Source organism: Oncorhynchus nerka, unplaced genomic scaffold, assembly GCF_034236695.1.
Source record: "Oncorhynchus nerka isolate Pitt River unplaced genomic scaffold, Oner_Uvic_2.0 unplaced_scaffold_1403, whole genome shotgun sequence".
NCBI lineage: Eukaryota > Metazoa > Chordata > Actinopteri > Salmoniformes > Salmonidae > Oncorhynchus > Oncorhynchus nerka.
Window position 1 is genome coordinate 93,552 of NW_027039909.1, and position 18,498 is coordinate 112,049.

Consider the following 18,498-nt stretch of genomic DNA (forward strand, 5'->3'; position numbering starts at 1 on the left):
TAATCATCTGTCTGCCAGCTAGCTCAGAGCTTTAATCATCTGTCTGCCAGCTAGCTCAGAGCTTTAATCATCTGTCTGCCAGCTAGCTCAGAGCTTTAATCATCTGTCTGCCAGCTAGCTCAGAGCTTTAATCATCTGTCTGCTAGCTAGCCCAGAGCTTTAAACATCTGTCTGCTAGCTAGCTCAGAGCTTTAAACATCTGTCTGCTAGCTAGCCCAGAGCTTTAACCATCTGTCTGCTAGCTAGCCCAGAGCTTTAAACATCTGTCTGCTAGCTAGCCCAGAGCTTTAAACATCTGTCTGCTAGCTAGCCCAGAGCTTTAACCATCTGTCTGCTAGCTGGGAATCGGTCAAATCAAAGTTTATTTGTCTTGTGCACAGAATATTCCTCACGGAATGCCGTGTCACCGTGGCAACGGTGGTGCTGTAGGCGGCCAGCTAAATGAGCCCCAAGGTTGCCCTTTTTAATACATCTTATTCATTCTCTTCGTTTCAATTCCATTACTGTTTTCTCATTCGCTGGGAACGTTTGAAATGTCTGGCATACTTTTTCTGATATCTAGTCTACTGCGTACCTCCTTTCAAAATAGACCTTTTTGTGTGTAACACTCATAAACCCTTGACTCGTGGGAATTGACCTATATGGATAGAGATACAATGACATTTTTTTATAAAATAAGAAATATTGTTAACAAATTAAAATGGGACAAGTTTGGAGATTTATGATGTAAATGATTTAGGCCAAAGGTGAGGACACAACGGTTCACCTGTCACCTGACACCTGTCACCTGACACCTGACGGGTGTTTTGTCTTGTATGACGTCAGAGCTGTTTTTATTATAATCCTCAACGTCTCATCTTTCTAAATACACGGAGTCGTCTTTAATGTACAGCATTGTCCCTCACTCTGACAACACAACATTGGCAGACGTTGCCCAATCAGCAGGAGGGATAGGGGGAGGGGGGGGGGGGGGGGGACTTCTTGTGATGCGCAGTGCTCAAGTTCAGATCGTCAGTCAGTCAAAACCCATATAGAGCTGTGAAGCACAGAGCCTGACCTCTGACCTCATGTATAGAATGTTACTGTACAGCCAATGACCTCTGACCTCATATATAGCGTGTTACTGTATCGCCAATGACCTCTGACCTCATATATAGCGTGTTACTGTACAGCCAATGACCTCTGACCTCATATATAGCGTGTTACTGTACAGCCAATGACCTCTGACCTCATATATAGCGTGTTACTGTACAGCCAATGACCTCTGACCTCATATATAGCGTGTTACTGTACAGCCAATGACCTCTGACCTCATATATAGCGTGTTACTGTATCGCCAATGACCTCTGACCTCATATATAGCGTGTTACTGTACAGCCACTGACCTCTGGCCTCATATATAGCGTGTCAGCATGGACCCTGTAGAACGTTTCCAAAACCTTGTAAAATTCCCTGAATAATTCAGGCTGTTCTGGGGACAAAGGGGGCGGTCTGACCCAGCACTAGATGTGTGTACCTAACAAACTGTCCGGTGAGTGCATGTTCGTGAACGATTCAATCTTTTTGAACGACTCTTTATTGACTCGAGAGTCATGATCGGTTTTTCTGAGTGGCTCGTTCATTTCAGTCCTTCGTTTGACCTGATAGTGAGTCAGACAGCAGGATTAATACACGCTCCTCGGGCTCCAGAGCCCACCACCACCACAGAGCCCACCACCACCAATATAGAGCCCACCACCACAGAGCCCTCCACCACAGGGGGAGGTCCCCCTGCTCCGGTAGGGGGTCCTGAGTGCTCCGGTAGGGGGTCCTGAGTGCTCCGGTAGGGGGTCCTGAGTGCTCCGGTAGGGGGTCCTGAGTGCTCCGGTAGGGGGTCCTGAGTGCTCCGGTAGGGGGTCCTGAGTGCTCCGGTAGGGGGTCCTGAGTGCTCTAGTCATTACTGACTCAAATTAACAAAATTAGTCTAAAGATTTATTATTTTGACTGAACGAGTCAGAGCCGAGTCAGTAAAAAGAGCCAAACTTCCCTTCCCTTCAGAGATGGAGTGTAGTGTACCAGTGTAGTGGATGGAGAGGAGAGAGATGGAGTGGACTGTACTAGTGTAGTGGATGGAGAGGAGAGATGGAGTGGACTGTACTAGTGTAGTGGATGGAGAGGAGAGAGATGGAGTGGACTGTACCAGTGTAGTGGATGGAGAGGAGAGAGAGAGAGTGGAGTGTACCAGTGTAGTGGATGGAGAGGAGAGAGATGGAGTGGACTGTACTAGTGTAGTGTACCAGTGTAGTGTACCAGTGTAGTGTACCAGTGTAGTGTACCACTGTAGTGTACCACTGTAGTGTTCTAGTGTAGTGTATGGTAACCTGAGCTGAGCCATTTTACAGTGCCTTCAGAAATGATTCACACCCCCTTGACTTTTTCCCCCACATGTGGTTGTTAGCCTGAATTACACACACTACCCCCATAATGTCAGCGTAATTAGGATTTGAGAATGAATTTTTTTTTTTTTACAAATTTAATTTAAAGCTGAAATCTATTGCGTCAGTGAGTATTCAACCCGTTTGTTATGGCAAGCCTACATAAGTTCAGGAGTACACACGGGCTTAACAAGTCACATAATAAGTTGCATGGATTCACTCTGTGTGGAATAATAGTGTTTTAATATCTATGGCGAGACTTAAAAATGTCTTCTAGCAATGATCAACAACCAACTTGACGGAGCTTGAAGAATTTTTAAAATAATCATGTGCAAATAATTGTACAATTCAGGTGTGGAAAGTTGTTAGAGACTTACCCAAAAAGACTCACAGCTCTTAGAATTACCCAGAAAGACTCACAGCACTTAGAATTACCCAGAAAGACTCACAGCTCTTAGAGACTTACCCAGAAAGACTCACAGCTCTTAGAATTACCCAGAAAGACTCACAGCTCTTAGAAACTTACCCAGAAAGACTCACAGCTCTTAGAGACTTACCCAGAAAGACTCACAGCTCTTAGAGACTTACCCAGAAAGACTCACAGCTCTTAGAGACTTACCCAGAAAGACTCACAGCTCTTAGAGACTTACCCAGAAAGACTCACAGCTCGTAGAGACTTACCCAGAAAGACTCACAGCTCTTAGAGACTTACCCAGAAAGACTCACAGCTCTCAGAGAATTACCCAGAAAGACTCACAGCTCTTAGAATTAACCAGAAAGACTCACAGCTCTCAGAGAATTACCCAGAAAGACTCACAGCTCTCAGAGAATTACCCAGAAAGACTCACAGCTCTCAGAGAATTACCCAGAAAGACTCACAGCTCTTAGAATTACCCAGAAAGACTCACAGCTCTCAGAGAATTACCCAGAAAGACTCACAGCTCTCAGAGAATTACCCAGAAAGACTCACAGCTCTTAGAATTACCCAGAAAGACTCACAGCTCTTAGAATTACCCAGAAAGACTCACAGCTCTTAGAATTACCCAGAAAGACTCACCAAAAGATAATTCTAACATGTATTGACTCATGGGGTTTGAATACTTATGTATATTAGATATTTCTGTCTTTCATTTTCAATAAACTTTGTCATTGTGTGTAGAAACATGTTTTCCCTTTGTCATTGTGTGTAGAAACATGTTTTCCCTTTGTCATTGTGTGTAGAAACATGTTTTCCCTTTGTCATTGTGTGTAGAAACATGTTTTCCCTTTGTCATTGTGTGTAGAAACATGTTTTCCCTTTGTCATTGTGTGTAGAAACATGTTTTCCCTTTGTCATTGTGTGTAGAAACATGTTTTCCCTTTGTCATTGTGTGTAGAAACATGTTTTCCCTTTGTCATTGTGTGTAGAAACATGTTTTCCCTTTGTCATTGTGTGTAGAAACATGTTTTCCCTTTGTCATTGTGTGTAGAAACATGTTTTCCCTTTGTCATTGTGTGTAGAAACATGTTTTCCCTTTGTCATTGTGTGTAGAAACATGTTTTCCCTTTGTCATTGTGTGTAGAAACATGTTTTCCCTTTGTCATTGTGTGTAGAAACATGTTTTCCCTTTGTCATTGTGTGTAGAAACATGTTTTCCCTTTGTCATTGTGTGTAGAAACATGTTTTCCCTTTGTCATTGTGTGTAGAAACATGTTTTCCCTTTGTCATTGTGTGTAGAAACATGTTTTCCCTTTGTCATTGTGTGTAGAAACATGTTTTCCCTTTGTCATTGTGTGTAGATGGTTGAGAAGACAAAAACAATATATTCAGGCTGCAACACAACAAGATGTTGTAGTAAGTCAGGGGTATAAATACTGAAGTGCCTGAAAACAAGGCACTGTAAGGGTAACTGGGTATCTACCACCCCTCTATCAGGTTAGTGGGGGGGCAAATGTAGGCTGTCGTGTGTGTGTGTCCCCCCCCCCCCCTCCTCCAATTCACTTTTGATCTCAAATCACCATTTAATAGCTAAATTGTCATTTGAACGCTGAAGGTGCGAGAGAATATTCCTATCGTTCTCGTTTGGTTAGCACACAAAACTGACCAGCCTACCGATATGTTTGCTGGAGTTGTTTGGCGTGAAAAATGACTTCATTGAGATCATTGAAAAGCAGAGTGACGTGTTTATAGTTCTGAGCGAGAGGAAGCATCATTCCTCATCAAAAGATGAGGGGTATTTTCAGAAAAGGGGTAGAGAGTAATTAGTGAACCGGAGATTTCCGTAACGTTTGGATCGATATTCTGATTGATACATGCTACATTTTGGGCAGGTTTGGGGGTCCTGCGCACCGATGCACTTAAATATTTGAATAGGGGGCCGGCGGGTATCAGTGAATTGCTACATCCCTAACCGACACACACACACACCGACCGTGTTTACACACACACACACACACCGACCGTGTATACACACACACACCGACCGTGTTTACACACACACACACCGACCGTGTATACACACACACACACTGACCGTGTTTACACACACACACACACACCGTGTTTACACACACACACACTGACCGTGTTTACACACACACACATACACACACTGACCGTGTTTACACACACACACACACACACACTGACCGTGTTTACACACACACACACACACCGACCGTGTTTACACACACACACACACACTGACCGTGTTTACACACACACACACACACACACACACACACACTGACCGTGTTTACACACACACACACACTGACCGTGTTTACACACACACACACACACCGACCGTGTATACACACCATCTTCAGCTGTCTGTCATTTACACCAAGAATGGAATGGAGACTACTGCTCTGTTGCTGACCGTGTGTGTGTGTGTGTGTGTGTGTGTCTGTCCAGGTGGTGTGTGTAGGATCCATGGCTGAGCTGGAGGAGTTGACAGGAGTGAAAGTAACTGATCTGCATCGGGAAAGGTGAGTCACTGATCGTCTGCAGCGATTTTACACACACACACACACACACACACACACACACACACACACACACACACACACACACACACACACACACACACACACACAGTGATGGTTGGACGCAACACAGACAAGGTCAGGAACAGAACCAGATCACTAACAGGAGGTCATCCTGGATGACTGATACACTGTCATTACCCCCTAATGAACCACCCTCTAAAGAACCACCCTCTAATGAACCACCCTCTAAAGAACCACCCTCTAATGAACCACCCTCTAATGAACCACCCTCTAATGAACCACCCTCTAATGAACCACACTCTAATGAACCACCTCTAATGAACCACCCTCTAATGAACCACCCTCCAATGAACCACCCTCTAATGAACCACCCTCTAATGAACCACCCTCTAATGAACCACCCTCCAATGAACCACCCTCCAATGAACCACCCTCTAATGAACCACCCTCTAATGAACCACCCTGTTTAATGAACCACCCTTTAATGGACCACCCTCTAATGAACCACCCTCTAATGAACCACCCTTTAATGGACCACCCTCTAATGAACCACCCTCTAATGAACCACCCTCTAATGGACCACACTCCAATGAACCACCCTCTAATGAACCACCCTCTAATGAACCACCCTCTAATGGACCACCCTCTAATGGACCACCCTCTAATGAACCACCCTCTAATGAACCACCCTCTAATGAACCACCCCCTAATGAACCACCCCCTAATGAACCACCCCCTAATGAACCACCCTCTAATGAACCACCCTCTAATGAACCACCCTCCAATGAACCACCCTCCAATGAACCACCCTCCAATGAACCACCCTCTATTGAACCACCCTCTAATGAACCACCCCTAATGAACCACCCCTAATGAACCACCCCTAATGAACCACCCCAATGAACCACCCTCTAATGAACCACCCTCTAATGAACCACCCTCTAATGAACCACCCTCTATTGAACCACCCTTTAATGAACCACCCTCTAATGAACCACCCTCTAATGAACCACCCTCTAATGAACCACCCTCTAATGGACCACCCTCATGAACCACCCTCTAATGGACCACCCTCTAATGGACCACCCTCTAAGGAACCACCCTCTAAGGAACCACCCCCTAATGAACCACCCTATTTAATGAACCACCCTCTAATGAACCACCCTTTAATGAACCACCCTTTAATGAACCACCCTCTAATGAACCACCCTCTAATGAACCACCCTCCAATGAACCACCCTCCAATGAACCACCCTCCAATGAACCACCCTCCAATGAACCACCCTCTAATGAACCACCCTTTAATGAACCACCCTCTAATGAACCACCCTCTAATGAACCACCCTCCAATGAACCACCCTCCAATGAACCACCCTCCAATGAACCACCCTCTAATGAACCACCCTCTAATGAACCACCCTTTAATGAACCACCCTCTAATGAACCACCCTTTAATGAACCACACTCTAATGAACCACCCCCTAATGAACCACCCCCTAATGAACCACCCTCTAAGGAACCACCCCCTAATGAACCACCCTATTTAATGAACCACCCTCTAATGAACCACCCTTTAATGAACCACCCTCTAATGAACCACCCTCTAATGAACCACCCTCTAATGAACCACCCTCCAATGAACCACCCTCTAATGAACCACCCTCTAATGAACCACCCTCTAATGAACCACCCTCTAATGAACCACCCTCTAATGAACCACCCTCTAATGAACCACCCTCTAATGAACCACCCTTTAATGAACCACACTCTAATGAACCACCCCCTAATGAACCACCCTCTAAGGAACCACCCCCTAATGAACCACCCTATTTAATGAACCACCCTTTAATGAACCACCCTCTAATGAACCACCCTCTAATGAACCACCCTCCAATGAACCACCCTCTAATGAACCACCCTCCAATGAACCACCCTCTAATGAACCACCCTCTAATGAACCACCCTCTAATGAACCACCCTCTAATGAACCACCCTCTAATGAACCACCGTCTAATGAACCACCGTCTAATGAACCACCCTCTAATGAACCACCCTCTAATGAACCACCCTCTAATGAACCACCCCCTAATGAACCACCCCCTAATGAACCACCCCCTAATGAACCACCCTATTTAATGAACCACCCTATTTAATGAACCACCCTTTAATGAACCACCCTCTAAGGAACCACCCTCTAATGAACCACCCTTTAATGAACCACCCTCTAATGAACCACCCTCTAATGAACCACCCTCCAATGAACCACCCTCTAATGAACCACCCTCCAATGAACCACCCTCTAATGAACCACCCTCTAATGAACCACCCTCTAATGAACCACCCTCTAATGAACCACCCTCTAATGAACCACCCTCTAATGAACCACCGTCTAATGAACCACCGTCTAATGAACCACCCTCTAATGAACCACCCTCTAATGAACCACCCTCTAATGAACCACCCTCTAATGAACCACCCTCTAATGAACCACCCTCTAATGAACCACCCTTTAATGAACCACCCTTTAATGAACCACCCTCTAATGAACCACCCTCTAATGAACCACCCTCCAATGAACCACCCTCCAATGAACCACCCTCCAATGAACCACCCTCTAATGAACCACCCTCTAATGAACCACCCTGTTTAATGAACCACCCTCTAATGAACCACCCTCTAATGAACCACCCTTTAATGGACCACCCTCTAATGAACCACCCTCTAATGAACCACCCTCTAATGGACCACACTCCAATGAACCACCCTCTAATGAACCACCCTCTAATGAACCACCCTCTAATGAACCACCCTCTAATGAACCACCCTCTAATGAACCACACTCTAATGAACCACCCCCTAATGAACCACCCTCTTTAATAAACCACAGTCTATTGAACCACCCGTTAATGAACCACCCTCTAATGAACCACACTCTAATGAACCACCCTTTAATGAACCACCCTTTAATGAACCACCCTCTAATGAACCACCCCCTAATGAACCACCCTCTAATGAACCACCCTCTAATGAACCACCCCCTAATGAACCACCCTCTAATGAACCACCCCCTAATGAACCACCCTCTAATGAACCACCCCTAATGAACCACCCCCTAATGAACCACCCTCTAATGAACTACCCTCTAATGAACCACCCTCTAAGGAACCACCCTCTAAGGAACCACCCCCTAATGAACCACCCTCTAATGAACCACCCTCTAATTAACCACCCTATTTAATGAACCACCCTGTTTAATGAACCACCCCCTAATGAACCACCCCCTAATGAACCACCCTCTAATTAACCACCCTATTTAATGAACCACCCTTTAATGAACCACCCTTTAATGAACCACCCTCTAATGAACCACACTCTAATGAACCACCCTCTAATGAACCACCCTCTAATGAACCACCCTCTAATGAACCACCCTCTAAGGAACCACCCTGTTTAATGAACCACCCCCTAATGAACCACCCTCTAATGAACCACCCTCTAATGAACCACCCTCTAATGAACCACCCTATTTAAGAACCACCCTCTAATGAACCACCCTCTAATGAACCACCCTCTAATGAACCACCCTCTAAGGAACCACCCTGTTTAATGAACCACCCCCTAATGAACCACCCTCTAATGAACCACCCTATTTAAGAACCACCCTCTAATGAACCACCCTTTAATGAACCACCCTTTAATGAACCACCCTTTAATGAACCACCCTCTAATGAACCACCCTCTAATGAACCACCCTCTAATGAACCACCCTCTAATGAACCACCCTCCAATGAACCACCCTCTAATGAACCACCCTCTGATGAACCACCCTCTAATGAACCACCCTATTTAATGAACCACCCTCTAATGAACCACCCTCTAATGAACCACCCTCTAATGAACCACCCTGTTTAATGAACCACCCTCTAATGAACCACCCTGTTTAATGAACCACCCTGTTTAATGAACCACCCTGTTTAATGAACCACCCTCTAATGAACCACCCTCTAATGAACCACCCTCTAATGAACCACCCTTTAATGAACCACCCTCTAATGAACCACCCCCTAATGAACCACCCCCTGATGAACCACCCTCCAATGAACCACCCCCTAATGAACCACCCCCTAATGAACCACCCTCTAATGAACCACCCTCATTTAATGCTATCATTGAGCCATCCTCTTTCCATTGTGTTTTAATTCATGTGATGTGTGGATGACAATAAATATGAATCAAATCTATCCGCACCGAGACTCCATGCTCATCGTTCTATATTTAATGTTCACAACCTCCTCCTGGCGGCAGGGTAGCCTAGTGGTTAGAGTGGAGGGGCGGCAGGGTAGCCTAGTGGTTAGAGTGGAGGGGCGGCAGGGTAGCCTAGTGGTTAGAGTGGAGGGGGCGGCAGGGGCAGCCTAGTGGTTAGAGTGGAGGGGCGGCAGGGTAGCCTAGTGGTTAGAGTGGAGGGCGGCAGGGTAGCCTAGTGGTTAGAGTGGAGGGCGGCAGGGTAGCCTAGTGGTTAGAGTGGAGGGGCGGCAGGGTGGAGCCTAGTGGTTAGAGTGGGGGGGCGGCAGGGTAGCCTAGTGGTTAGAGTGGAGGGGCGGCAGGGTAGCCTAGTGGTTAGAGTGGAGGGGCGGCAGGGTAGCCTAGTGGTTAGAGTGGAGGGGCGGCAGGGTAGCCTAGTGGTTAGAGTGGAGGGGCGGCAGGGTAGCCTAGTGGTTAGAGTGGAGGGGCGGCAGGGTAGCCTAGTGGTTAGAGTGGAGGGGCGGCAGGGTAGCCTAGTGGTTAGAGTGGAGGGGCGGCAGGGTAGCCTAGTGGTTAGAGTGGAGGGGGCGGCAGGGTTAGAGTAGCCTAGTGGTTAGAGTGGAGGGGCGGCAGGGTAGCCTAGTGGTTAGAGTGGAGGGGCGGCAGGGTAGCCTAGTGGTTAGAGTGGAGGGCGGCAGGGTAGCCTAGTGGTCAGAGTGGAGGGGCGGCAGGGTAGCCTAGTGGTCAGAGTGGAGGGGCGGCAGGGTAGCCTAGTGGTCAGAGTGGAGGGGCGGCAGGGTAGCCTAGTGGTCAGAGTGGAGGGGCGGCAGGGTAGCCTAGTGGTCAGAGTGGAGGGGCGGCAGGGTAGCCTAGTGGTCAGAGTGGAGGCGGCAGGGTAGCCTAGTGGTCAGAGTGGAGGGGCGGCAGGGTAGCCTAGTGGTCAGAGTGGAGGGGGGGGCAGGGTAGCCTAGTGGTCAGAGTGGAGGGGCGGCAGGGTAGCCTAGTGGTCAGAGTGGAGGGGCGGCAGGGTAGCCTAGTGGTCAGAGTGGAGGGGCGGCAGGGTAGCCTAGTGGTCAGAGTGGAGGGGCGGCAGGGTAGCCTAGTGGTCAGAGTGGAGGGGCGGCAGGGTAGCCTAGTGGTCAGAGCGTTGGACTGGTAACTGGAAGGTTTCATGTTCAAACCCCCGAGCTGACAAGGTCTGTCGTTCTGTTGTTCTGCCCCTGAACAAGGCAGTTAACCCACTGTTCCTAGACCGTCATTGTAAATAAGAATTTGTTCTTAACTGACTTGCCTGGTTAAATAAAGGTTTAAAAAAATCCATGTTCTGTCTCTTTCCCTCACCTCTCTCTCTCTCTGCCTCTCTCTCTCTCTGCCTCTCTCTCTCTCTCTGCCTCTCTCCCTCCCTCTCTCCTCTCTCTCCTCGCTCTCTCTCTGTCTCTCTTTCTCTCTCCTCGCTCTTTCTCTCTCTGCCTCTCTCTCCTCGCTCTTTCTCTCTCTGCCTCTCTCTCCTCGCTCTTTCTCTCTCTCTACCTCTCTCTCTCTGCCTCTCTCTTTCTCTCTGCCTCTCCCTCGCTCTTTCTCTCTCCTCGCTCTTTCTCTGCCTCTCTCTCCTCGCTCTTTCTCTCTCTCTGCCTCTCTCTCTCTGCCTCTCTCTACCTCCCTCTCTCTACCTCTCTGCCTCTCCCTCGCTCTGCCTCTCTCTGCCTCTCTCTCCTCGCTCTTTCTCTCTCTGCCTCTCTCTCCTCGCTCTTTCTCTCTCTGCCTCTCTCTCCTCGCTCTTTCTCTCTCTCTGCCTCTCTCTCTCTGCCTCTCTCTACCTCTCTGCCTCTCCCTCGCTCTTTCTCTCCCTCGCTCTTTCTCTCTCTGCCTCTCTCTCCTCGCTCTTTCTCTCTCTGCCTCTCTCTCCTCGCTCTTTCTCTCTCTGTCTCTCTCTCTCTCCCTCTCTCCTCGCTCTTTCTCTCTCTCTGCCTCTCTCTCTCTCTGCCTCTCTCTCGCTCTCTCCTCTCCCTCTCTCCTTGCCTCTATCCTTCCATAGCATTGACCAGTTGACTATCCCGTCCCGCTGTGGTAAAGGCGTGTTGCGCAGGGTCACTGAGGTGTTTGACTGCTGGTTTGAGTCGGGCAGCATGCCCTACGCCCAGGCCCACTACCCCTTTGAGAACAGGAAGGAGTTCGAAGACACCTTCCCCGCTGACTTCATTGCTGAGGGCATCGACCAGACCAGAGGATGGTAAGACCTTGTTAGCCTGCTGAGCTAAAGTATCAAGACACTGTTAGCCTGCTGAGCTACGGTATCAAGCCACTGTTAGCCTGCTGAGCTAAGGTATCAAGCCACTGTTAGCCTGCTGAGCTAAGGTATCAAGCCACTGTTAGCCTGCTGAGCTACGGTATCAAGCCACTGTTAGCCTGCTGAGCTAAGGTATCAAGCCACTGTTAGCCTGCTGAGCTAAGGTATCAAGCCACTGTTAGCCTGCTGAGCTACGGTATCAAGCCACTGTTAGCCTGCTGAGCTAAGGTATCAAGCCACTGTTAGCCTGCTGAGCTAAGGTATCAAGACACGGTTAGCCTGCTGAACTAAGGTATCAAGACACTGTTAGCCTGCTGAGCTAAGGTATCAAGACACTGTTAGCCTGCTGAGCTAAGGTATCAAGCCACTGTTAGCCTGCTGAGCTAAGGTATCAAGCCACTGTTAGCCTGCTGAGCTAAAGTATCAAGCCACTGTTAGCCTGCTGAGCTAAGGTATCAAGACACTGTTAGCCTGCTGAGCTAAGGTATCAAGCCACTGTTAGCCTGCTGAGCTAAAGTATCAAGCCACTGTTAGCCTGCTGAGCTAAGGTATCAAGCCACTGTTAGCCTGCTGAGCTAAGGTATCAAGCCACTGTTAGCCTGCTGAGCTAAAGTATCAAGCCACTGTTAGCCTGCTGAGCTAAGGTATCAAGCCACTGTTAGCCCTCCAGACTAATGTGATGGTAACCTGTTCCCTAATGTGATGGCTCACTGTTCCCTAATGTGATGGTTCACTGTTCCCTAATGTGATGGTAACCTGTTCCCTAATGTGATGGTAACCTTCTCCCTAATGTGATGGTAACCTTCTCCCTAATGTGATGGTAACCTTCTCCCTAATGTGATGGTAACCTTCTCCCTAATGTGATGGTAACCTGTTCCCTAATGTGATGGTAACCTTCTCCCTAATGTGATGGTAACCTTCTCCCTAATGTGATGGTAACCTGTTCCCTAATGTGATGGTAACCTGTTCCCTAATGTGATGGTAACCTGTTCCCTAATGTGATGGTAACCTTCTCCCTAATGTGATGGTAACCTTCTCCCTAATGTGATGGTTCACTGTTCCCTAATGTGATGGTTCACTGTTCCCTAATGTGATGGTAACCTGTTCCCTAATGTGATGGTTCCCTGTTCCCTAATGTGATGGTAACCTTCTCCCTAATGTGATGGTTCACTGTTCCCTAATGTGATGGTTCACTGTTCCCTAATGTGATGGTTCACTGTTCCCTAATGTGATGGTAACCTGTTCCCTAATGTGATGGTTCCCTGTTCCCTAATGTGATGGTAACCTTCTCCCTAATGTGATGGTTCACTGTTCCCTAATGTGATGGTAACCTTCTCCCTAATGTGATGGTAACCTTCTCCCTAATGTGATGGTTCACTGTTCCCTAATGTGATGGTTCACTGTTCCCTAATGTGATGGTAACCTTCTCCCTAATGTGATGGTTCACTGTTCCCTAATGTGATGGTAACCTTCTCCCTAATGTGATGGTAACCTGTTCCCTAATGTGATGGTTCCCTGTTCCCCTCTAGGTTCTACACCCTCCTGGTGTTGTCCTAATGTGATGGTTCCCTGTTCCCCTCTAGGTTCTACACCCTCCTGGTGTTGTCCTAATGTGATGGTTCCCTGTTCCCCTCTAGGTTCTACACCCTCCTAATGTGATGGTTCCCTGTTCCCCTCTAGGTTCTACACCCTCCTAATGTGATGGTTCCCTGTTCCCCTCTAGGTTCTACACCCTCCTAATGTGATGGTTCCCTGTTCCCCTCTAGGTTCTACACCCTCCTGGTGTTGTCCACCGCTCTGTTTGGAAAACCACCTTTCAAGAACGTCATCGTCAACGGACTGGTGCTGGCCAGGTCAGTTCACCTTGTCCCCCAACACACACACACACACTGGTGCTGGCCAGGTCAGTTCACCTTGTCCCCCAACACACACACACACACTGGTGCTGGCCAGGTCAGTTCACCTTCACACACACACACACACACACACACTGGTGCTGGCCAGGTCAGTTCACCTTGTCCCCCAACACACACACACACTCAGACACACACACACACTCAGACACACACACACACTCAGACACACACACACACTCAGACACACACACACACACACACACTCAGACACACTCACACTCAGACACACACACACACACACACACACACACACACACACACACACACACACACAGTCTCAGACACACACACACAGTCTCAGACACACACACACAGTCTCAGACACACACACACACAGACTCAGACACACACACAGTCACACACACACACACACAGTCACACACACAGACGCACACACACACACACACACTGGTGCTGCCCATCATTGTGTGAAGTGGAATGGAGCCGTACATCCCTGTTCCCTGTAACAGTAAAGTCCTCTTCCATAATAATGAGACCAGGGCCCTATTCCCTATATAGTGGTACTACTATAGACCAGAGCCCTATTCCCTATATAGTGGTACTACTATAGACCAGAGCCCTATTCCCTATATAGTGGTACTACTATAGACCAGAGCCCTATTCCCTATATAGTGGTACTACTATAGACCAGAGCCCTATTCCCTATATAGTGGTACTACTATAGACCAGAGCCCTATTCCCTATATAGTGGTACTACTATAGACCACAGCCCTATTCCCTATATAGTGGTACTACTATAGACCAGAGCCCTATTCCCTATATAGTGGTACTACTATAGACCAGAGCCCTATTCCCTATATAGTTCACTACTAGACCAGAGCCCTATTCCTATATAGTTCACTACTATAGACCAGAGCCCTATTCCTATATAGTGGTACTACTATAGACCAGAGCCCTATTCCCTATATAGTTCACTACTATAGACCAGAGTCCTATTCCCTATATAGTGGTACTACTATAGACCAGAGCCCTATTCCCTATATAGTGGTACTACTATAGACCAGAGCCCTATTCCCTATATAGTGGTACTACTATAGACCAGAGCCCTATTCCCTATATAGTTCACTACTATAGACCAGAGCCCTATTCCCTATATAGTTCACTACTATAGACCAGGGCCCTATTCCCTATATAGTTCACTACTATAGACCAGAGTCCTATTCCCTATATAGTTCACTACTATAGACCAGAGCCCTATTCCCTATATAGTGGTACTACTATAGACCAGAGCCCTATTCCCTATATAGTGGTACTACTATAGACCAGAGCCCTATTCCCTATATAGTTCACTACTATAGACCAGAGTCCTATTCCCTATATAGTGGTACTACTATAGACCAGAGCCCTATTCCCTATATAGTGGTACTACTATAGACCAGAGCCCTATTCCCTATATAGTTCACTACTATAGACCAGAGTCCTATTCCCTATATAGTTCACTACTATAGACCAGAGCCCTATTCCCTATATAGTTCACTACTATAGACCAGGGCCCTATTCCCTATATAGTGCACTACTATAGACCAGAGCCCTATTCCCTATATAGTGGTACTACTATAGACCAGAGCCCTATTCCCTATATAGTGGTACTACTATAGACCAGAGCCCTATTCCCTATATAGTGGTACTACTATAGACCAGAGCCCTATTCCCTATATAGTGGTACTACTATAGACCAGAGCCCTATTCCCTATATAGTGGTACTACTATAGACCAGAGCCCTATTCCCTATATAGTGGTACTACTATAGACCAGGGCCCTATTCCCCTATATAGTTCACTACTATAGACCAGGGCCCTATTCCCTATATAGTGCACTACTATAGACCAGAGTCCTATTCCTATATAGTTCACTACTATAGACCAGAGCCCTATTCCCTATATAGTGGTACTACTATAGACCAGAGCCCTACTCCCTATATAGTTCACTACTATAGACCAGAGCCCTATTCCCTATATAGTGGTACTACTATAGACCAGAGCCCTATTCCCTATATAGTGGTACTACTATAGACCAGAGCCCTACTCCCTATATAGTTCACTACTATAGACCAGAGCCCTATTCCCTATATAGTTCACTACTATAGACCAGAGCCCTATTCCCTATATAGTTCACTACTATAGACCAGGGCCCTATTCCCTATATAGTGCACTACTATAGACCAGAGCCCTATTCCCTATATAGTGGTACTACTATAGACCAGAGCCCTATTCCCTATATAGTGGTACTACTATAGACCAGAGCCCTATTCCCTATATAGTGGTACTACTATAGACCAGAGCCCTATTCCCTATATAGTGGTACTACTATAGACCAGAGCCCTATTCCCTATATAGTGGTACTACTATAGACCAGAGCCCTATTCCCTATATAGTGGTACTACTATAGACCAGGGCCCTATTCCCTATATAGTTCACTACTATAGACCAGGGCCCTATTCCCTATATAGTTACTATAGACCAGAGTCCTATTCCCTATATAGTTCACTACTATAGACCAGAGCCCTATTCCCTATATAGTGGTACTACTATAGACCAGAGCCCTACTCCCTATATAGTTCACTACTATAGACCAGAGCCCTATTCCTATATAGTGGTACTACTATAGACCAGAGCCCTATTCCCTATATAGTGGTACTACTATAGACCAGAGCCCTACTCCCTATATAGTTCACTACTATAGACCAGAGCCCTATTCCCTATATAGTGGTACTACTATAGACCAGAGCCCTATTCCCTATATAGTGGTACTACTATAGACCAGAGCCCTATTCCCTATATAGTTCACTACTATAGACCAGAGCCCTATTCCCTATATAGTTCACTACTATAGACCAGAGCCCTATTCCCTATATAGTGGTACTACTATAGACCAGAGCCCTATTCCCCTATATAGTTCACTACTATAGACCAGAGTCCTATTCCCTATATAGTTCACTACTATAGACCAGAGTCCTATTCCCTATATAGTTCACTACTATAGACCAGGGCCCTATTCCCTATATAGTTCACTACTATAGACCAGAGCCCTATTCCCTATATAGTGGTACTACTATAGACCAGGGCCCTATTCCCTATATAGTTCACTACTATAGACCAGAGCCCTATTCCCTATATAGTTCACTACTATAGACCAGAGCCCTATTCCCTATATAGTGGTACTACTATAGACCAGGGCCCTATTCCCTATATAGTTCACTACTATAGACCAGGGCCCTATTCCCTATATAGTTCACTACTATAGACCAGAGCCCTATTCCCTATATAGTGGTACTACTATAGACCAGGGCCCTATTCCCTATATAGTTCACTACTATAGACCAGAGCCCTATTCCCTATATAGTGGTACTACTATAGACCAGGGCCCTATTCTCTATATAGTTCACTACTATAGACCAGGGCCCTATTCCCTATATAGTTCACTACTATAGACCAGGGCCCTATTCCCTATATAGTGGTACTACTATAGACCAGGGCCCTATTCCCTATATAGTTCACTACTATAGACCAGAGTCCTATTCCTATATAGTGGTACTACTATAGACCAGAGCCCTATTCCCTATATAGTTCACTACTATAGACCAGAGCCCTATTCCTATATAGTGGTACTACTATAGACCAGAGCCCTATTCCCTATATAGTGGTACTACTATAGACCAGGGCCCTATTCCCTATATAGTTCACTACTATAGACCAGAGCCCTATTCCCTATATAGTTCACTACTATAGACCAGGGCCCTATTCCCTATATAGTTCACTACTATAGACCAGAGCCCTATTCCCTATATAGTTCACTACTATAGACCAGAGCCCTATTCCCTATATAGTGGTACTACTATAGACCAGAGCCCTATTCCCTATATAGTGGTACTACTATAGACCAGGGCCCTATTCCCTATATAGTTCACTACTATAGACCAGAGCCCTATTCCCTATATAGTGCACTACTTTAGACCAGAGCCCTATTCCCTATATAGTGGTACTACTTTAGACCAGAGCCCTATTCCCTATATAGTGGTACTACTTTAGACCAGAGCCCTATTCCCTATATAGTGGTACTACTATAGACCAGAGCCCTATTCCCTATATAGTGGTACTACTATAGACCAGAGCCCTATTCCCTATATAGTTCACTACTATAGACCAGAGCCCTATTCCCTATATAGTGCACTACTTTAGACCAGAGCCCTATTCCCTATATAGTGGTACTACTATAGACCAGAGCCCTATTCCCTATATAGTTCACTACTATAGACCAGAGCCCTATTCCCTATATAGTTCACTACTATAGACCAGAGTCCTATTCCCTATATAGTGGTACTACTATAGACCAGAGCCCTATTCCCTATATAGTGGTACTACTATAGACCAGAGCCCTATTCCCTATATAGTTAACTACTATAGACCAGAGCCCTATTCCCTATATAGTGGTACTACTATAGACCAGAGCCCTATTCCCTATATAGTACACTACTATAGACCAGAGCCCTATTCCCTATATAGTGGTACTACTATAGACCAGAGCCCTATTCCCTATATAGTTCACTACTATAGACCAGAGCCCTATTCCCTATATAGTGGTACTACTATAGACCAGAGCCCTATTCTCTATATAGTTCACTACTATA

General features: G+C 46.5%; 1 protein-coding gene across 1 annotated transcript in view; it reads left to right on the forward strand.

Annotated features, from left to right (window-relative positions):
• The window catches only part of LOC115127669 (isoleucine--tRNA ligase, cytoplasmic-like), a gene marked incomplete at its 3' end in the record, with an annotated part of 75,797 nt that extends 62,010 nt beyond the window's left edge, over positions 1 to 13,787 (forward strand). Inside the window, exons 15-18 of the mRNA XM_065015493.1 lie at positions 5,311 to 5,384; positions 11,683 to 11,877; positions 13,464 to 13,484; positions 13,701 to 13,787. Of these exons, the coding sequence (XP_064871565.1) occupies positions 5,311 to 5,384; positions 11,683 to 11,877; positions 13,464 to 13,484; positions 13,701 to 13,787 (377 nt within the window). The remainder of the gene's footprint in view (positions 1 to 5,310; positions 5,385 to 11,682; positions 11,878 to 13,463; positions 13,485 to 13,700) is intronic.
• Positions 13,788 to 18,498: the final 4,711 nt, after the last annotated feature.